This window comes from Homalodisca vitripennis, unplaced genomic scaffold (genome assembly GCF_021130785.1).
Source record: "Homalodisca vitripennis isolate AUS2020 unplaced genomic scaffold, UT_GWSS_2.1 ScUCBcl_1533;HRSCAF=5270, whole genome shotgun sequence".
Lineage (NCBI taxonomy): Eukaryota > Metazoa > Arthropoda > Insecta > Hemiptera > Cicadellidae > Homalodisca > Homalodisca vitripennis.
The window spans coordinates 4,973-28,181 of NW_025777643.1; the positions used below are offsets into that span (position 1 = coordinate 4,973).

At 35.4% G+C, this 23,209-nt stretch overlaps 1 protein-coding gene across 1 annotated transcript in view; it reads left to right on the plus strand.

Moving 5' to 3' along the window:
* Positions 1-3,388: 3,388 nt before the first annotated feature.
* Positions 3,389-23,209, plus strand: part of LOC124371501 (tripeptidyl-peptidase 2-like) — a 70,365-nt gene continuing 50,544 nt past the window's right edge. The window contains 8 exon segments of the mRNA XM_046829851.1: positions 3,389-3,522; positions 4,074-4,254; positions 8,569-8,729; positions 13,278-13,441; positions 13,798-13,902; positions 16,821-16,965; positions 19,006-19,136; positions 20,287-20,520. Coding sequence (XP_046685807.1) covers positions 8,722-8,729; positions 13,278-13,441; positions 13,798-13,902; positions 16,821-16,965; positions 19,006-19,136; positions 20,287-20,520 — 787 coding nt within the window. The 5' untranslated portion in view covers positions 3,389-3,522; positions 4,074-4,254; positions 8,569-8,721.

The following is a 23,209-nucleotide window of genomic DNA, read 5'->3' on the forward strand; positions in this document are numbered from 1 at the left end:
CTAGAGGTGCAACACTTACCTTTACATCAGTCTTTCGCCTGGCAGCCTATAGAGTATAGTGATATTGTGAAAGTAATTTTAAAGTTAAAAAGTTCCAAAAAGCTGTGATATTTATAATGTTTCAAATAATTTAGTGAAATTGGTGTGCAAGTGGAGTGAATATCCCCCTCACCATGTGTCTAAATGCGATGCTTAAAGAGGGAATCTTTCCTAGTAAATTAAAAGTGTCAAAGGTTGTGCCAATCTTTAAGAAGGGTGATCATAGGAGTGTTAAATCGTACAGGCCTATCTCTGGTACCAGTTTTTTCTAAAGTCTTTGAAGCCATCATTAAAACCAGGTTAACTTATATTTTGAAACAAATAATCTCTTTAGTTGTAGTCAGTTTGGTTTTAGAGCCGGGATGTCGACAACCGATGCAGTTGGGGGACTTGTTTCGGGCGTCTTGGCTGGTTTCGATGCAGGCTTTGACACCTGTGCAGTTTTATGCGACCTCTCCAAGGCCTTCGACTGTGTCGATCACGACATCCCTGTTGAGAAAACTTAAATTCTATGGTGTAACAGGCATTCAAAATTCTTTGTTTAAATCCTACCTCAGTTATCGGCAACAAAACATTTTTACTAATGGCAATCTTTCTAAATCTTCTGAGGTAAAGTTTTGGCGTGCCACAGGGATCAGTTCTGGGCCCTACTTTATTTCTTAATTATGGTTAACGATCTTGAGTACAATGTGAGTTATAAATCAGTAATGTTTGGCTGATGATGTCACTTTTTTTACAACAGTAAATAATCAAAATGAAAGAGAGCTTAAACTAAGATGTATGATCGATGAAGCAGATGAATGGTATAAATCAAATGTTCTGTTGTTGAATTTAGAAAAAACTCAAAATATGGTTTTCTCCTTAAGAGTCCAAGCTGATTGTAATGATAATGTGGTTAATTTACTAGGTATCACTCTGGATTCAAAGTTGACCTGGCATTCTCATATAAATAATGTATGTAAAAAATTGAGCAGGGTCATATATCTCTTGTACCATTTGAGGCACTGTGTAGACAAACACTATCTTAGAATGGTTTACTTTGCCCTTTTTCAAGGTGTAATCACATATGGACTATTATTATGGGGTAATTGTAGCAGTATAAATGAAGTATTGATTATTCAAAAGAAAGCAGTCAGAATTTCTCAACAACGCCCATTGTCTTGAGCACTGTAGACCCTTCTTTATTTGCAGTAAAATACTAACTGTTATAAATCTATACATTTTATCTTGTCTACTTTTTGCAAAAAATAATGTTAATAATTATGTCCTCAATGAGCATGTTCACTCTTATGCTACTAGGAATTCTCACCAAATTCATGTACCTTTTGCTAGGTTAAGTAAAACTAAATTATCTTATGAAATTGTTAGCATAAGGTTATTTAATAGACTGCACATTTCTGCTCATTATAGTAGCTTCAATAGTTTTAGAAATATTTTATACGATTGGCTGTTGAACAATCCTTTTTACAAACTTGACGAGTTCTTTAAAAGTGATATATCTAGTCTAGTCTTCCAAAGTTAGTCTGTAGGTAGTTTTAAACTGTATATGTTAATTGCTTTTATTTGTATGTATCTGTATGACGTAGCCTATTGTACAAATATGTATTTAATGGCCAAATATATGACTTATGGACTTATACAATTCAATGGGATGGTCTGAAGGTAATGGTGGAGGGTTGCAATTGGAAGCTTGTTTGAATTTCTTTAAGGCAGTCAACAGGCTGTAGCAAGTTGATGATGGCATCAGGCTGTTGGTAAATGTAATATTGTATTTTTAAATTTCTAGCAAATGAGAAGATACCTCTGCTGAAGTTGAAGAAGTTCATTTTGGTTGTGGGAGTAAATGAAAGTCCTCGGACAATAGAACTGAATCATCGTCAGTTAACCTAACTAATAATAGTTGGATATGTTGAGGACTGGGTTAGAATTCTTAATTAGCAGATTCTCTTTTATTATTATTAGTTGGTTGTTGATTTTATTCGATATTGGGCGGCTTGGGCAAAACAAAATTAACTAGTCATGCCGAAAAAAACAAGTGGGCTATACATAGCCTACTTGTTGTTTTAATGTTTATAAATGATTTATGTAACTGTCTGATACGTTTATCCTTCAAAATAGTAAGAATATAAATTAAGTTTTATTGTGCTTTATTTTTTAAATTTAATAAACATAGCATATTCTTGGAAAAATTAAGAAATTTCTGACCCTAGATCACATTGGACGGTCTAGCACTACTGGCACAAAAAGAAAAACGTATTTCGAGATAGTATCTTAATTTTCAAACCCAGATCATGTCAGCACTTGTAAAGGTTAACTTTAACTTATATATATATATAATACGTATATACGTATTTACCTTCTTATTTTGTATAAATAACAAGTAGTAAATAGGGACAGAGGATTACTTTATTAGCTTCATTCAATATTTTTATTTGTTGTTTTAAGTTTATTTAAGTTTTTTATTACACTTTGTAATAGTCTCAAATGTTATTAAAACATCAATTTCTAGTTACGAATAATTTTGGCCATCAGTGTTGATGTTGGGATTTTAAAAACCTTTGATTTTGTACAGGTAACCCCTCACACTACAGGAGACAACAATTAAAAATTGGTTATTCCGTACTGTGTTACTAATGGTTACAATTTTGTTTTTTGTCGGATTGGTATTGACAGTTTAATTGTTCTGATACCTTTCTTTGTCTTTTGGGTCTCCCATTGTTTTTGCTCGATTTTAATGTTTTTCTGATTGCAGTAATTTTTCCTGTCAATAATAATGGTATTTGTTGTAATTTATAGATGGTTGAATGAAGGATAATATTTAATGAAATATGATCTCTCAATTTTAGTTTTGAGACAATGTTTTATTGTTATTTTAATAATGTACTGGTTTTGGAAACGTCAATTATGTGTAATATAAGTTTTATTAGGTACAACATATTTTACATGGTAGTATCATTTGGTATACATTATGGTTTATTGGTCAAAATTTCTTTCTTTCTTGACTGAATCAAGTAATTTAAAATGGCATGTGTCCTTAAAAGTTTTAATAGGCTATTAGAAAATTAAAAACTCTTCTCACAACTATGGATTCAGGTTTTGTTTGACACCTCAAAATTGTTAAAATTGGTTCTTAAATAACGAAGAAGTTCTATTAAAAAAAATCACATTAGTGTATTGTATAATATAATAGATTTAATACAGCAAGTTTTGAACTTAAATTACATTTTGTGGTTCAGTGTCCCTTTTTATTTTTTGTCCTTTCTTTCTTCCTACTTCCTATTAATTTACTATTCTTTTTTGTTGGTATTGAAAACTCAGGAGAGTTTGTAATAATATTATTGATGTGTATTTCAGGTTACAAGTGATGGAAAACCTAAACTGATAGGCAGATATGACTGTAGTGGAGCCGGTGATGTTGACACCTCTACAGTTCAGCAGAGTGTTGATGGGGAACTCCAGGGTATCACAGGGCGTAAACTGAAGGTTAGTCGTGATATTCTCTGTTCACGTATTTATGTTGCAATTGTCTTTTGCAGATTTTTTCACGTCTAAATTCATGTGAAATTCTTATTAATTACCAATTTTCTATATCTATTTTCCTATACCCATTTCTTAGTACACTTTATAAATTAATTTGAGAAAATGTAATAGTCACGTTTGTTAACTCCTCCAATATGTTCTATAAAATCAAGGACTGTGGTTGGGAATTTGATGTTAATGCCACTTACTTAAAAGATTGTTATAACTTTTTTGTTACGCTTGCTGAATGAGCTTGACACATTTACAACAGATCTATTTTTTCCAAGACAGCAGCAAAATGCCTTTTTCATTGTGACTAAATATTTATTTAAGTTTTTTCCTCCCCTTAGTTTTATGGTAGGAGGTTTCTTGTCCGACTGATTACAATTCTTTCAGCGAGGAAAACCATACTGTTTTGTGCAAACTGTTTGAAAATAACTCGAAGTGTTTCAATCAACTAAAACGTTATGATTGATTTATAAATAAACATTAATCAGTACGTATCGCTATTGCAGGTACCTCCGGCATGGAAAAATCCTACTGGTAATTACTATCTTGGAATAAAAAAACGCGTTTGATATCTACCCAAAAAAGGCTCAAGAACGACTTATCAAGGAAAGAAAAGAGAAACTATGGGATCCTGAACACAAAACTGCATTGGCTGATGCAACTCGGAATCTCAATGCAATCAATAAGGTAAATCAATTACAGACAGGTTTAGTTCATTCTGATCATCCTTAAACATAAGGAGAATCCAGAAGTTAATGTGCATTCATTTAATAATTTAATACAGCAGTTGTGGGTGTAAGTGCATACAATGAGATTTAGTTGATAGTACCACAGATAATTCATTAATTGATAATACAGGGTGTATCAAAAAAGAATCATCCGATTTGACATGTCTATATTTTGAACAGTACTAAACATATACAATTACTAATTTGTTTGGCTGAAAGGGAAACTAAAAAAGTTTTTTTCACACCTTTTCAAAGGTGTTCAATATGTCCACCTTTAGATACACGGCATATGTTCTGTGCGGTATTCAAATTCATCCCACACTATAGCGAGCATGTCCTGAGTTACTGATTCCACTGCTGTTGTAATGCGATTTCTCAGCTCATCCATTGTTGTTGGTAGCGGAGGCACATATACAGAGTCTTTGATTAAACCCTATAAGAAAAAAATCGCATACAGTAAGGTCCGGTGACCTTTTTATTCCCCCTTCCTGTGGGAAAAGGACAGTTTGTCCCCGTGCTTAGTCCTAAAAGGACCTACATATGCTATTACTCATGATGTCGAACTGTTAAACCTCAGCCAACTGTCGGTAGTGACAGAGTGGCTTGTTGCTTTAAGAAATTTCTATTTGCTTTTTAGAGTTTTCTCAAATATTTCAAGCCTTAACTTAAAAATATTTATTGGATTGCCTGGATTTTGTAATAATATAAATAAATTGTCTAGTCTGAAATAAAACATTGACAAACTTCATAAAATAATTCCTTAGTGACACATATAGTTATTAGAATTAATTTCATTTTATGATAAAAATTATATTTAACGCTTACTCTACTTCACCATTTTAATTGCTTTAACAGTGAAAAGGTTAGCTCCTTAGAGCATACTTAGCATGATTTTGCTGTTATTCAGATTCAGTATTTATAATGATATTTATATAATCGATGCAGATACATTTTTAATAATAAATAAGAGTCAGGAGGACCTGATCGATTCTTTTTGGTGGTTTGTAGAATTGTTGTAACTGTAAACTGGTTGACCTCATGATGTACTTCCGGGGTACACAAAAGGTCCTTGAGACTTGCATGAAACCTTAGAACAAGAATTGGACAGGCTGCCTTGTGACACTCCAGCAACGCACTTCCTTGTGGCAGGATTTGTGTTGGGGGGGGGGGGGGCAAGCTAAGCAATGCACTAGCCACAGTTATATCAATGCTCTAATGCAGTGAGGATTAGGTGTGACTCAAAGTATTTTTTTTTACTTTGTAAGAAACATCTAAAATGAAGCTTTCCCAGGTTTTTAGTGGTTGCGATTCAAGTTCAAACAGAAAGTCAATGAAAACATGGAGTGATCTGAATGGCCAGGAAAGTAAGATTGCCTAGGTTTTGACCATCTTTTGAGTGTAATAGTGGTGCATTTTTTCAAGTCTCACTTCTTATGATTTGTAGATTTTTTTAGTGGAAAGTACTTAAAAAGTGTTATGGATAGCAATATTAGAGAAAAAAGAGAGGAAAGACCTAATAAGGAAATTATTGAGAAATATGAGGATAATAGTAGAAAATGTTATTTTATCCATTAAACTAATAAAAACATACCTAATATAGAACTACCTGACTGTTATGTCTACCCGAGGGCCTACCACCCTACCCAAGAATGATTTTCTTCCCTTGCGGGAATTTTTGTAGATTTTAAGGCCATTTTTCACTTTTATTTAATTAATTGTGAAGTGGGTCTTATATACTAGTACCAAGGGAGGTGTGTGTAAAACTGGTGCCTAAAGTGTAACCAGATTTTCCAGTTCTAAAAGCTAATTAGAGAAGACGGATATATCAAACTACCATGCAATATCTCTTTTGTCTGTATGGTCCAATGTTTTTTGAAAAAATCTTTTTTGTTTGTTAGCTATTTTCTTAAATACGTTTAAAATTCTCACAGACTTTCAATTCGGATTTAGTTTTAAATCTTCAACAATAGATGCATTGTTTTTATTTATTGGATTTTTTATTTATTATTTATTGATTGTAAAAACAGTATTACAGTCAATTGTAAGAAATGACTCTAGAAAGAAGATGTAGGAAGAAAGGATTTTAGCATCTTTAATGTGTGATCTTTCTAAAAGCATTGGATTGCGTCAATCACACTCTTTTCTTTACGAAATTTTAATATTATGGGATGCGCGGTAAAGCAAAAAATTGGCTAAATTCTTATCTTTTTGGGAGAAAACAGTGTGTATCCTATGTAAATAGTGATGGTATTACTAGTCAATCTCCCAGGGAAGTTAACGATCGTGAGGTGCCCCTGGGATCAATATTTGGCCCCACCTTTTTCTGACATATGTGAACGACCTTCCACAGGCCTTCGGGGGGTTCATCAGTGGTCCTCTGCTGATTTCAAATAAAAATTAATATACACGAGCTCAATAACTCATTGAGGAGCCTGAAAGGTAACTGTTTCAAATATGTTCCAACCATCACACCCAACAAGCTGACACAGAGTCTTTGATAGTAGTTGTGGCAGGTACAACTGACTTTGCAGTGTGATAATTGAGAATTTTACAAGACCCAGTCACAATACTTAACAGGTAATCGTGTGCAAAGGGCATATACACAGCGTTTCAAAAAGGACTTTACAACTTTGAAAATTCATATAAATTTTATTAAACAAGGTACAGAGCTGGTTTTGGTGTTATTTTAAAGGAAAAAACTTCAAGTTTTTTTACCTTAAACTAAAGATGTTCTATGTGGCTTCCGTTGGTTATTCTGCAGACATCCCATCGGTAGTCGATTTCTTCCCAGACTCGCACTAGCATTTCAGGTGTAACTTGCTCAGCAGCAGCATAAATTCTTGCTCTAAGTTCAGGTAGAGTGACCGGCAAAGGAGGTACGTACACCATATCTTTTATGAAACCCCAGAAGAAAAAATCTAGCGGTGTCAGGTCTGGGGAATGGGGGGGGGGCCATGCAATTGGCACATCATGGCCAATCCATTGACCTGGGAAGCGGTCATTTAGAAAATCCCGGACGTCAGTCAGATAGTGTTGTGGTGCGCCATCTTTCATAAAGAAAACATTTCGTTCTCGGTCAACCTCATCGATCTGTGGTATTAAAAATTGTTGCAACATATCAAGGTACAGTATCCCATTGATGGTTCTCTCTTGGAAATAAAAAGGGGCCGTACACTTTCCACTTGCTCAACGCACAAAAAACTTTCACTTTAGGGCTATCACGAACATGTAATGTTTCATGTGGATTTTCGCTGCCCCAAATCCTACAGTTATGTGTGTTTACCTTGCCACTTGAGTGAAAAGTGGACTCGTCAGAAAAGATTATGTTGTCCAAGAAATGTTCATCATCATCCACTCGATTTAACATATCCACACAGAAGTTCCTATGGGCAATCTTATCAGTGTCTTTAATTGCTTGTAAATATTGGTATGGTTTCAAGTGTAAACGTTTTCTTAACACGCGCCAAACCGTCGTATGTGGTACTTGCAGCTCATGAGATGCACACCGGGTCAATTTCGTAGGGCTATTTACAAAACATTGTCTCACTTGCTCAACGACTTCGTCAGATGTGCTTGGACTACCTGAGGATTTTTTATGTTTCACTGAGCACCCTGTTTCTACAAAACAACTATGCCACTCATAAATTGTTGGCCTACTAGGAGGATCTTTAGCGTACTTGGTACAAAAATTACACTGAACTGTTGTCGCAGACTTCGATTCTTCAAACCAAAACACACAACTAGCACGCTCAGGTCCAGTGAAGGCAGCCATGTTTAACGTAACTATCACTAGCGCTTGTGCGGCACGATTAGGCACTAGCGGACTACGTGAGTCAAAACTTGAAACTGTTTTCCTTTTAAAACAACACCAAAACCAGCTCTGTACCTTGTTTAATAAATTTTATATGAATTTTCAAAGTTGTAAAGTCCTTTTTGAAACGCCCTGTACTGTCTTCACTGTACTTTCATGTTACTTGTGGACACAGAGTGGACAAGGGTCATAGGTACTATGTTACTTTTTTATAATACTAATCTATTTTTGTATTTGTCATGTTTTTCACAATATAAATTTTATCTCATTTAGTCGGTTATATGTTTTAGAACTGTTGGTTTTCAGATTTTGGTTAGTAGTAAATCCAATTTTGTGTTCTTAAGAACTTACTTATTTCCCAAATGTGTTTGGACATAACCAAATCTTTTTAGGTATAGATTATTTAATAATTTAAAATGAAATATGTAATGCTTTTACATTCAACATAGCCATTTTCTTTAGGAACAAGAGGCAAACAAATCGTCTACTATACCAAGAGAAGAGAAGTTAAAAAAGGATGAAGCTGAAGCACGTATTGAGATTCTGAACAATTTTGAGAAGAAATACAACGATGTGGGAGCTGTATATGATTGCATAGTTTTTCATGATGGAGAAATGTGGCGGTAATGTTTTGACAATGGCTTGTTGGCCTATACACTTTATCTTATCTGTTGTGTTAAAATGATAAAACTAAGTCAGGGATTTAATGTTTTATAAAAATTATATTAGAGGTAGATAGCTTTGATCTGCTCCAATAGTTTTACTAGACCCCTCTTCCTGTGTTATTTATTGTTATTGCTGCTATCCAACTTAGTATTAGGTTAAGTTTGTGTGAATAATCAATAACTATACTAATACTATGCATACAAGATTATATCTCACATGTTGACATATAATAAACTTGTCTAATGATCTGAGATAAAAAAATTAAATAGTATTTAACATATTCACGACAATGGTTAATTTTGTGGGCTTTTTTATATACCATCTAATTTTTCAATATATTAAAATGGGAAACAAATTTTACCAAGGAGTACTTAAAGAATTAACTGACCTAAAAAATTGAGCAATTGTGCACCTGAAGAGAAAACATGATAGACCGAGGTATTTATTTAAGCGCAAGGTCAAATGTAACAAACCACCAAGGCAGGTAAACAATAAAAACGCAATAAGGAAATGCTTAGCAATGTATACCCCATTAACCCTTTCAGTGCCAGACATTCTCCCTAGTGCGCCTGCAAGAAATGCCAGGCATAGTGCCATATGCTCATGCAAGAAATGCCAGGCATAGTGCCATATGCTCATGCAAGAAGAGCCAGGCTATAATTGCCAATTTTTCAGCAGTTTGCAAAAACTGTCACAGTTTTGTTATTTATTGATGAAAATTGTTACTTTTTGTTTTGTTTTGCTCTAAACAATGTGCTTTAAAATTAATACTGAAAAATAAATTTGCTACAACATGCATTAAAAATATAAAACCAGAAAAACTTTTACTTACATAAAATTTTATGATGAATTTTTCAGTTTGGTGGTTTAGTTGGAAAATATAAGGCCAGTAAAAAATCCTGTTGCATAAATTGAGTATGTATTTGAACCTCCACATACTTTTGAACACATACACAAAAAATTTTACATCTAACTTAAAAAATAAAGGTTTTATCATTGTTTTTCAAAAATAACGTGTATTTGGATTTTTCGCACATCTTGCTAAACACTGTTTTTCACTTTATAAAATTTTTTTTTTCACTATCACTCACAACAACATCACTATCGTCTTCTAACACTCTCCGTACAGTGTTTTCACTAAGAGGTGATGCACTATGCTTCATTTTGTAAACATTTTACAACAATAAACGAAACAACAACAAGTTAGCTCAGCGCAATCGCCGAAACTGCATAGTTGGTTAGTAAACAACAGACGACAGCTGACTCAGACTAGCGACGTCCACAGCCACTTGTATTTTGTTTTATTTATAACACTAATGTAATGGAAATACATTCAACTGAATGTTTTTTATTAGTTTACATCTTTATAAATACAATTATAACAAAATTAGGATTGTTTAGATATTTTTTGTATTTTTTATGAATATTTTAAAACACGTCCGTGTAGTCGGACGCTGGCTCTTCTTGCACAATTTACATGCGTCCTTGTAGTCGGACGCTGGCTCTTCTTGCACATTTTATGTACTTCCGTGTAGTCGGACGCTGGCTCTTCTTGCACATTTTATGTACTTCCATGTAGTCAGATGTTGGCACTGAAAGGGTTAAGTGTAAGACACGCTTCACAAAATACCGGTGTATACCCGATCTGGTACACGACGGCAGATCGTGAATACCCAATGTGTACATGTCGTTGTCAGCATGTTAAACCCAAGACACAAGTTTCAAGCTAATACTTCCTATTTGATTGCTGTCTTATTGCTACTTGTGGTTTGTTCCATGATTGTAATTAACTCTTGCAGCACCGTAAACAATAGAGCAAGCCCGAGAGCTGGTCATGCTCTAAACACTCATACGCATAAGCGTGTATACGCATAAAGCGATTGTTTGCCTTGTTTTGTGATAGCAGTTCTGAGTTAGTGAGTGGGATGTATGAGAAAGGTTAGAGAAGTGCTCTGCATACCACATGACCGTCTCTGTGCTTATAGATCGATGCTAGGCCGGTTTTTATCTTACAGGTGGCAGTTTGGTTGTACCGATCAACGCCACAAGCAAGTATATGCGTTCACTACTGCTGCACCGATAATAAAGATCTGTGGGGAAATAAAATATTTACATGTAGTTTCTTTATTTTTTGTTATATATATATATATATATATATATATAAAAGTAAAATGAGCATTGAGAAAATATAGTTTTCTTTTTTTATAATTAAGGAGCGCTAATCCAAAGTTAGACATCAACTATACAAGGCTTTTAGAGTTAAACATATTTATTGGTTTCAAGTGAGAATATAAATCAACAAACTATACAACAAAATTAAACATTAAAAACCAAATATAAATGGCAAAGCAACTCAACACTCAACTCAACTTTAATTATACACACTTTTAATTTTAATCAGTAACTTTGTAAAAACTGACATTAATGACATTAAGCTTTTTATTGCCTTGTATAATCTATAGTAGGCAGTATTAGTTTTATGTTTAGAGACTTAGGCAAGTTGACGAAGGCCTTTCTTCAAATTCATACGATGTCCAGTTGACCATCAGAATCATAAAAATTAGAACACTAAATACTCTTAATGGTAATAACCAGACTAATAACTTTAAACAAAATTTAACAAACAAAATCTGCAAGAAGAAAGTTCTATCACAGGTTATTATGTATAAAAGGGTATTACAGGTTAAAAATCATCAACACAATGAAATATACTATTTAAAACATATTTTTAAAACTCTGTTATATTTTATCAGTAGTACAGATCTTGCTTTTTTTATGGCAACTTACAAACAATTTTATTTTCATGAAAAGGTAACTATGTTTGGTTTCTTCTAATTTAACTGATAGAAGTTGTAACATATGTTTTGTTCTTGTGGATTATTGCCTAGATGGAAAGTTAATAAATTGTTCTTTAACACTTAAAAGGTAGTATTATATTACTTATGTATTTGTATGAGTTATCATTTGAAAAAATATGAGTACAAGTGTCTCAGCATAAAACATTTTTCTTAACTTACAAAGCATTTTTTGCCATATAAATGCTTTTTTTGTGCTACTACCCATAGAGTAATGGCATAGATCAAACAGGGTGGAAAGAAGCATAGTAAGAGGTTAAGAGCATATTGGTAGTTACACAGTGCTTTAATTTCTATAATATATGTTCTACCTGGTTGTCCCAACTTAGTTGTTCCTGTTTTTGTTCTGCCCAGCAATAACTTGACATAGACTTGATGTAATTCAGTCAGCCTAAAATGTAGTCATATAGACCTTATAGTTCATCTCGATTAGTGTCTACTGCTAGACCTGGATCCCAGGAAATGATCAGAGAAAACCACTTTGACTTTGTCAGCGATAACTTGACATAGACTTAATGTAATTCAGTCAGCCTAAAATGTAGTCATATAGACCTTAGTTCATCTCGATTAGTGTCTACTGCTAGACCTGGATCCCAGGAAATGATCAGAGAAAACCACTTTGACTTTGTCAGCGATAACTTGACATAGACTTGATGTAATTCAGTCAGCCTAAAATGTAGTCATATAGACCTGAGTCCATCTCGATTAGTGTCTACTGCTAGACCTGGATCCCAGGAAATGATCAGAGAAAACCACTTTGACTTTGTCAGCGATAACTTGACATAGACTTGATGTAATTCAGTCAGCCTAAAATGTAGTCATATAGACCTGAGTCCATCTCGATTAGTGTCTACTGCTAGACCTGGATCCCAGGAAATGATCAGAGAAAACCACTTTGACTTTGTCCTGTTAATATGATAAAGCTTTTATTGCTGAACCTAAACAAGGTTTTTATGATCTGTATTGAAATATTTTATAAAAGATTGCATAGGCACAAAATGTTTTCAGTATATATTATTAAAATGTATTTCGAAGAAAAATTGCTGTTTAGTTGAATTTGTATTTTGAGTAAATTACAATTGATGGCTCTCAAATAGATAATAAGAAGGTATAATTTTGCTGAAATTCTTCATGTAAGATAATAGTTTATAGACATCTGCAGAACCTAATCATTTTTAATCGTTAAAATTTGAGTAATCCTAAATATTGAATGAAAGAATTTTTGTCTATAAAGCGAAGAGATTATGTAATTAAAAAAATACCTTTACTCATCATCTATTAAATAATTTAAAATGCCATAAATCATACCAGCATAAAATATAATCTAAAGTAGATTTAGATACGTGAACAAAATTAGGATCTAAAAGACGTCCCAGTGTGACTTTTCCGAACTATTAGATATTGCAGAAAAATTAAATTACAGTACTAGTGTTTAAATTGAGAATGTTTTTTTTCATATTTATATCACTATTTGTTATTACATTATTGAAGTGTTAACATTTATTATTGTAGTACTGTATATTATAAGTTGCGTTCAACACATCCGCTACCAAAGAGTGATGGTACTAGTGTGTAATGATACAACAAAAATTACATTTGATGAACGTTAGATTTCAATGAATATGTGATAAGTGATTATGTGGTTCACAGTGCTTGTTTGGACACGTCTGAGAAAGGTGACCTGGCATCTTGCCATGTACTCGGAGAGTATTCTAAGACGAGAGATTTTGTATCACTATCAGCATCTGACCAAGTGAACTACTCAATTAACGTTCACGATGAAGGAAAATTACTAGAAATTGTTAGTGTTTGCTGTAAGTACAAATTATACTTATAATCACTAGGAATAAGTCAGTTCTAGAGATAGAGTCAGTACTTAGCGATACTAAGAAAGATTGACCAGAATTGACATACTGGTATTTTTGTTAGAAAAATAATTTTAAGCAATCTGTTTTCTTTTACTAACTAAAATGTCAATGTATAAGATGTGTATGGATACTACCATACTTAAATTTTTAATTGAGTAAAAAAATTGCCAGTATATGTAATCAAATGATTGGTTCTCTAAGTTCAAGTTATCTGATCTGAATGCGTTTGATACTTTTATTCCTGAATGATTTTATACTTTTCTATACATTAGGAATAATAACTTTGCCACGGAATGTTCCAGCAACTCATGGTACACATGTAGCCAGTATAGCCGCTGCAAATTTCCCAGATGCTCCAGAGAAGAACGGAGTGGCACCAGGAGCTCAGCTAGTTTCTTTATGCATAGGTAAGTGTTAATGTATTAACAGTAGATACGTATGATATATAACTTTCAGTAACATCTTCTACTAAAGGTTATCTACACGGAAGAGTCTGAGAAATTTTAAAATCCGGAAAAATTCAGAGGATTTTGTAAACAAAACAGTCAGTGAACTTTGCTCTGATAAACTGAGCTTTGAAAAATAAATTTAAAGTCTTTCCTAACGAAGTAGTAGTTTTAAATCATTACTATAAAATGTAATAGAATTCTCTTCTTTTAAAAAGGTTTTATTCACAGTTGTATTAAGTATATAAGAAGTTAATATTGTGTTTTCTTATTCTGAGTATTATCAATTTTATTAGGTCTCTATGCATAAAAATGGACATTTACTTTCTTAAGATAATAAAGATAAAGATAATATTCTTAGCAAATGTTTTATAAGAACAAAACAAAATAAAAAGTAAGTAAATAAACTGTTTTTACATTTTCAGTTCTACAATTTTCTAAGTAATTTATATTCTCTAAACATTCATAATTTGTTTTGGCATGTAAACATTTATAAACTACTAATTTTCCATCTTTGACAAAAGTTTTCCCACAGTATAATTATTGCCATAGCGTACTCATTTATATTTAAGGTAATAGAGTTTTGACAGAGGAGAAAGAGCAGGTTTATCTTTACCAAATTGGTTATAATTTTGTATGTGAAATAGAAACATTAAATAACAAATAAATGTTATATTTCGTAGCCAGTGAGCACCTCCAGAGAGAAAACTCAGGGCAGAGATTGACAAAGTGAATAACCTTTAAATCTGGAAAGGTACAAGGGGTATCCAAAAAGTAAGTTTCCCTGTTCTGTAAAAAGACGCATACGTAACAGCGTGCAGCTGTGGGCGGGGATATGTAGCGCGGTTCGGTTGGCAACAGGTGCGCCCGTCACTGGCCCATTGTCACGTTTCTCAGTCAGTTGCTGCCCAAACATCATGGAGACTCCACTGCGTTCTGCCGCCAGTTGCGAAGTCCGTAGTGTTATTCGTTTCTTGACCGCCAAAAACGAAACTGCCGTTGAAATTCATCGTCAGTTGTGTCAAGTGTATGGTGAACATGTTATGTCCGTTCAGATGGTCCGTCGTTGGCGTGCAATGTTTTTGGAAGGAAGAGAAAATGTTCATGACGATGAGCGTAGTGGCCGACCGGCCAATTCTCGGCAACCTGACGTCATTAATGCTGTACGAGCAGTTATTGACAATGATAAGCGAGTGACTCTCGATGAAATTATGGATAAACTGCCGTCAAGTGTTGAAGTTAGCCGGTCATCTGTGCACAATATCATGACAGAAGATCTTCAGCTTGCAAAAGTGTGTGCAAGATGGGTGCCTCGCTTATTGAGCAATGCCCATAAACAACAACGAATGGCTGCTGCCCAGTCTTTCTTGCGATTGTTTGACGATGAAGATGAAAACCTTTTCAGTAGAATAGTCACTGGTGATGAAACATGGATTCACCACTCAACTCCAGAGACCAAACGCCAGAGTATGGTGTGACAAAAAAAAGGAGAGGCAGCTCCTCAAAAAGCCAAAGTTTTTGAGTCGGCAGGAAAGGTAATGGCTACAGTTTTTTGGGACTGCCGTGGAGTGTTATTGATTGACTATCTTCCTCGTGGCGAAACCATAAATGCAGAAAGGTATTGTGAAGTTCTCACCAGACTTCGGCGGGCAATACAGAATATACGGTGCGGACTTTTGTCGCGCACGGTTCTGCTTATTCAAGATAACGCCCGACCACACGCTGCTCGTGCAACAATGGAACTTTTGAGGAAATTTAAGTGGGATGTTTTTGGTCATCCTCCATACTCACCAGATCTTGCGCCTAGCGATTTTCATCTGTTTCCGGAGCTGAAAAGACACCTTGGCGGTCGGCGATTTGCCAACAGCGATGACCTTCAAAATGAGGTGGATACTTGGCTTAAAAATTTGGCGGGTGAATTTTGTGATGCTGGAATAAAAAAACTACTTCCTAGATACCAAGAGTGCTTAGAAAGGGATGGTAACTATGTAGAAAAATAAGGTATGATGTAAAAAGTTGAATAAATGTGTTTCAGTTATTTTTTGAGTCTTTTTAACTTTTTTATAATTAATGGAAACTTACTTTTTGGATACCCCTCGTACTATTGCAGTTTAGGTAACTATAGTACGGGACACATAGCGAACCTGTTGTTTAGTGAACTTGGGTCTGAAATATATTGTTTAAACTTTGCAAGAGCATAGAATATTAATTTCTTGTGATAATACTAGTATAACAATTACTAGAGCAGCACACACCAATATAGTACGAGGGTGGCTGTTGTGTTTTTTAATCCCCCCCCTCCCCTCTATATCCTGCGTCCATCAGGGTTGCCAATTTTACGTGAATGAGAAAGTACTGATCCACATCAATATCAGGGAACACCTGATGGTCTGCAGAGATATGTCAACATAACCTCAAATGTCATCGTACTATTTTGGTATGGGCTGCTCCAATTGAGATTTCTTTACATTATTAATATAAAAAGATATATCTCATACTCTAGATTATAGATTCATCAAACCGCTTGAATTATCTAGTGATCCCAACAAATCAAGACCTCATTAGAAAACCTTTTGAGTTTTCACAAAAGTAAACAAATTTATAATAGTTCTTTGTGGATTTTTAATAAAAAAAATACACATAATTCAATCAGTAAAGCACATACGATTTGTACTTTGAGCTGGTGAACATTTATCAAAATACATACATAGTGCAAATAAATTATATAAAATAAGATGACAAATGTGAATTTTGTTTTAATTGTGGTATTTTGGCTTTTGTGTGTTACAGACAACAGACTTTTGTTTTACTGTGTTCTCTTTCAGCATGAAAAAAATACATAAAATAACTACAAAATGAATGAATTGTGACTGTTTTAGGAGATATCCGTCTTGAATCAATGGAGACTGGAACTGCTTTGGTCAGATCAATGATTCATGTAATGAACAGTGCAATCGAAAATGGGTACAAAATTGATATTATAAACATGAGCTATGGGGAGCGCACACATTTTAGTGGTTCAGGGTGAGTTGATTTATTTTACTTGATTTATAATAGTGAATTGTAAGTCAATTTGTCTTTCAATGGTGTCTTGATAGTCTGATGATTAAGAGACTGGGAGATGTTGGATTAGTGGTGTTGGGTTACCCAAGGTCAGCTGTATTTCAATGAATTTAATGGTATGAGCCGATAAAGTTTTATTTATAATGTACTAACAGGTATGTTTTTAAGTAAGAGCTGTTGTAGCTAGCATTGTGTCCTGATGTTTGTTGGAAACAACTGAGCTTAGTTGCAGCTATGTAGCTAACCTGTAATGTCTGTTCTGTGTTTTTAAAATGTTCTAAGATTTTCAAATCTCCCACCCATTTAAGGTCTAATCAGTGATACAATTTTTGTCGGCAAGAAACCTGTTTCCTGCAAACATTCACCAGAAGATTTGTGAAATTTACGTTGCTAATGCCACGAGTGAAGGCAAAGTGTGTCAGAGTCCCGCTCCAGGCACTGGTGGCTTCAGTTAAAGTCAAATTCTAGTTGTTCCAACAGGCCTAACAATCCCCTTGTGTGATGTTTTCTTTAACTATCAAGAGAATAAAATATAAACTGATACTTTACTTTCTTACGTGATTTGTAAGCAAGCGCAGTGTAGCCACTGTGACAAGTCAGCCACAGTTTGTGACGTAACAGTGGTGGGGGTCCGGAGTTAAAACTGGCCGCTATTACTCGTGGTGCTGGAAAAATTTAATTTCTGTGTGCCTGTCTACACGATATTTCAAAAATCTTGTGTGACATGCGGTGCAGACTTCATCCTTGTTGATAAAGTGGAAGAAGTTTTTCAATGCTAATCTGATAACCTTTAATATCAAAGATCTTATCTAGTATGTCACTGTTTCTTTGAACTTTCATTTTCTCCAAACCGTTTCTACCTAAACATTCCTTTAGTTTCAGGAAGAGGTGAAAAGTAAATTAGGCGAGTGCTATATATCAAAGAGATGTTTGTCAATTATTCTGCTCTGGAATTTATTTTAACAAAGTTCATCTTAGAAAATGCTGCTTCACAAACAAAATGAGAAGTTCCAAGGCTATTTTTTTAATTCTGGATATTTATTAGCACAAACAAATTGTATCGAAAACTTTTAGACAAATCTTTCTCTTTTTGATGTTTTAAAACTATATTTTCTTAGAAATTGTTCATTTCTATCTGGAGAGCAGCTGTATTACTGCTGAAAATATTTGCAGCTTCATTACTCCATTCAGCAGGAGCAAGTAAAAGTTACTGAGGATGTCGACAGATTTTAAAAAATCTGTAAATCTGTTTTAAAATTCCAAAAAATCCCGTTATCAAATTTTCATTACATTATTTTGCATTGGTTCTCAATAGGTGAACTAGTCCATTTATAGATCCAATCAATTGTTGATGCACTGTTACTGATAAAAGCTTTTTTAAATTTAGCTCATATTTAACAAAATAATCCATCACCACTTAGGTCATTTTTTCTTCCTGGGTTTTTCCTATTAACGGCAAAATAACCAATAGTTATTCAACATAATTTTCTCTCATTTTATCCAAGATACCAATTGTGCTTTATCAGTAAAATGACATGATTCATCCATAGCCAAGGCATAGTCGGAAATATTTAACTGCCCTTTCACATCACAATGATTTTCTGTTGCCAAAATGTTGCGTGTTTCTAGAGTGAATTGACTGAAATAGATTGGTGGTCTGCATCCGGACCGCGGTCTGTTATTTGGTGACCCCTGGATTAAAGAATTACGGACAATAACTATTGTTATCCTTCTTAAAAGTCAGTTCTCAATAAAAAACTTTAAATTTCATTTGGCGGGATTTTCAGGATCTGTTAGCCTTTCTACAACCTGAGTTCAAGGAAAGTTCCAGGAAATTAGGGTATTGTACGACTGTAGTGTCCTGTAGATACCAGATTGGAGTTGCTGCCAAGTGAATCATAGTCTTGTCAAAAGTCAAGTTCATATATTTTTTCAGACAAACCGTGTACATTATTGACGTTCCAAAGTGTTAAACAACAGTTTTAATTGTTTGCTCCACAGGCGGTGTGGTGAGTTGATGTCTGAGGTGATAGACAAGTATGGAGTGGTGTGGATAACAGCTGCAGGTAACCATGGACCGGCTCTGTGCACCATTAACACACCTCCAGACATTTCCGTCTCCAGTATCATCGGTAGGCTTCCATAAACATACAAATATAATATATTTAAAGCTAACAACTATGATTTGAGCTGTTTAAACTTAAGAAACTAATAAATGTAGTAGTATCTAGTCATAAGTTTCTAGTTGAGTAAATTCGTAACACTTGAGATTAAATTATTCGTATTATATTTGTATGGGACAGCAGGTTGCACCAATGTATAAAATCTTGGACTATGAGTCTGGGATTGCACAGCTGATCTTGCCTTTACCGGATCACTTTGTATCTGTACGTGTTTTACACCTAATATTGTACGACTGCTACCCTTACACTGCTTGTTACTTTTTCCATGCAGATTATAGTTATGGAGGAATTAATAGAGTAAGGTTGTAAAAGTGGATAGGCTCTTCTTAATATACATGTTTATGTTTTGTTTGGTGTGCTTGTGTTGCATTCATAAGTACGTACATGTGTGAGTGTACACATGTGTATATGTGAGTAAATGTAAAGCTTGTATTGCCTAATTGATGATTTAAGCTATCAAAGCTTTTGAATAAGTTGTGGTTTAAAATTAGTTAATTTTTACTAAGATTTTTTATTGGGGATGTCTCACGGGGATCGACCATTGATGGGGACAAGGGTGTAACTGTGTTTATCGCAGTTTTATTACAGTTGAGGTTGTGAACAGGTGTGGGTGCCTATGTGTCCCCGGACATGATGGAAGCTGAGTACTCATTGCGTCAGAAATAGCCGGGGATGCCATTCACCTGGTCCTCACGGGGACCGACCATTGATGGGGACAAGAGTGTGACTGTGTCTATCGCAGTTTTATTACAGTTGAGGTTGTGAACAGGTGTGGGTGCTTATGTGTCCCCGGACATGATGGAAGCTGAGTACTCATTGCGTCACAAACAGCCGGGGATGCCATTCGCCTGGTCCTCACGGGGACCGACCATTGATGCGGACAAGGGTGTGACTGTGTCTATCGCAGTTTTATTACAGTTGAGGTTGTGAACAAGTGTGGGTGCCTATGTATCCCCGAACATGATGGAAGCTGAGTACTCATTGCGTCAGAAACAGCCGGGGATGCCATTCACCTGGTCCTCACGGGGACCGACCATTGATGGGGACAAGGGTGTGACGGTGTCTATCACAGTTTTATTACAGTTGAGGTTGTGCACAGGTGTGGGTGCCTACGTGTCCCCGGACATGATGGAAGCTGAGTACTCATTGCGTCAGAAACAGCCGGGGATGCCATTCACCTGGTCCTCACGGGGACCGACCATTGATGGAGAAAAGGGAGTGACTGTATGTGCTCCGGGAGCTGCTATCACATCTGTCTCCTGCTTCACACTGAGAGGTTCCCAGCTGTTGAATGGGACTAGCATGTCTTCCCCTCATGCCGCTGGATGTGTAGGTCAGTTTTGCAATAAATCTTGGATATATTTATAAAATTCTAAATATATTGTGAATCCTCAATTAAAACAAAAATAACCCATTGGGTTGTGGCTGCTAGCTCCTATAAATGGAAAAATGGACATTTTCAACACAATAGTGTTTATAAAAACAACGTTCTTTCCTTTTGGTGTAGCACAGAAGTTCTTATATATGCCTATGAGTACAGGTCAATGTTCAGACTGTTGAGACTGTACAAAACGCTTTGTAGTGGAATGATTATTTAAATACTTCAAAACAAGGGTTGTTAGTTTTTGAGCTATACACAATACTTTTTGGTGTTTTGATAGTGTTGAGCAAAACAAAATTCTAACACAACCATTTAATGCCTTAAATTGAAATTAGTAACAATATTTAACCTTCAAGACAAAAATAAATGTATAAAGTAATTTTTGCACTTCCGCTGTCTTGTCTCTTTAAATGCATTGTAATGGTTTTCTTTTTTCATACAGTATGATGATTGTAGTGTATTTAGTGTGAGAAGTACTAAGTTGGTAGGTATCCATAGTGATATTTAATGTCTGCACCAGTGATGTTGGCAGTATGTATTGTCAGGCGATGTAACATACGATGTGGTCTAAAAGAATAAAGAATGCTCATAGGCTGCTCTCCTGTGACGTCACATCACGCCACTACCCTACAACCAACGGTCCAAGCTGGCCAGCCAGCAGTCCACCCGGAGTCCACCACCAGACACCGTCATGTAACCTCCGCGTCCCGTCCGTTCCTTTACGAGCGGTCCTAGAGCAATGTTACTCTAAATGTGTAGTTTAATTATTCTTCCCGACCCATAGAGAGTACAGTGTCGACCCGCATACATTACAGTGGCGACGAGGAAAACAACTGCAACAGTGGAACGTCGCTTACAGTGGCGACGAGGAAAACAACTGCAACAGTGGAACGTCGCTTACAGTGGCGACGAGGAAAACAACTGCAACAGTGAATTACAGTGATTTAGTGCGGAAGGGCAACAAGCGTAATGAACACGTGCAAATAACAACGAATGTGCAGGGACATTCGGGACATTGAAACAGTGAATTACAGTGATATAGTGCGGAAGGGCAACTATCGTAATGAACACGTGCAAATAACCGCGAATGTGCAAGGACATTCCGGACATTCCAACGGTCGGGAGTAGTAAGGTACGCCGATCGATATAAACTATTCTTGGTGTAAGCAGCGCACAAGCTGATTTTAATCGTTGCAATTAATGCCGTTAGACGATTATTTTTACCGGGGACATTTTAAACAGTTATTACGGAGTGTACAAGAAAACAAAATGGCAACTATCGGGTCTATGGGTTATTTTGATAGTGCGGAAGAATCGTGGCAGTCTTATATAGAGAGATTTGAGTTTTTTATTGATTGTAATGATATCGATAATTCAAAGAAACTAAGCACTTTGTTGACAGTTATGGGTGTAAGGACCTATACGTTACTGAAAGACTTAATTACACCAGACAAACCGTCTGACAAGTCGTACAAGGAAATTGTGGACACTATAGCGAATCATCTGCATCCCAAGCCTTCTTTTATCACGGAAAGATTTAAATTTAGTAGGCGGAATCAATTGGATCATGAAACGGTTAGCGATTATATTGTGCATTTAAAACAGTTATCTAAGTATTGTGAATTTGGTGATAAATTGCCAGACTACTTAAGGGACAGATTAGTCGCGGGTCTGCGAGACCAACAGATACAGAAAAGACTTCTCGGGGAGGAGAACCTCACTTATGAAAAAGCCGTGCAACTAGCTACTGCAATGGAATTTGCTGAGAAGGGGGCGGCCCAGATGACAACTGCAGGAGGACGTATTCACCGGATGCAGAGCAGCGGGTCGATACCGAAAAGGACACAGGCGGCGAGCATCGCAGCGAGACGGTCATCGGACGGCGGGAAGGCGCTGGGAGACATCACCTGCTATTGTTGCGGCAAGCGAGGATCACACATAGCATCGCAATGTCGGTTTCGTGAGTACACGTGTAATCATTGTAAAAAGAAGGGACACCTTGAAAGAGTTTGTAGATCGAAAAATTATGTTAACAAACCTAATGAGAACAAACCAAATGTTTTTACAAATAGGTCTAAGGAGCCTTCAGCTAAAGGGAAACAGTTTTACAGCAATAAAAAGCAATATGTTTATAAAGGTAGGCAGCACTATGTAGAGGAAAGTAAAGAATCAGCAGAGTCCGGTTCAGATAATCACTGGAAACATAAAGACAATGACGATGTGTATGACATTTCCAATCTATTTACGGTTAAAGAAATAGAAACTAAGATTAATAAAATTGAGCCAATAACGGTACAGTTATTAGTGGAAAGTAAGGAAATTGTATTTGAAGTCGATAGTGGAGCTTGTGTTTCAGTTATGTCAGAAAAAGATTGTAAGACTAAGTTAGGAAATATTAACATGTATCCAACTAGCTTAGTATTAAGTTCATATACACATGAAAAGATCAGGCCTTTAGGTAAGGTTATGGTCAATGTACAACATAAAGGTAAAGAGAAACAATTAGCTTTATACATCGTAGCTAATGGGGCTAATCCCTTGTTAGGGCGTGATTGGATGCAAGCATTAGATTTAACAGTTAGAGTGCCTAGTAATGTAAACAATGTACAGTCAGCTGATCGCACGAGCATGGTGGGGGTTG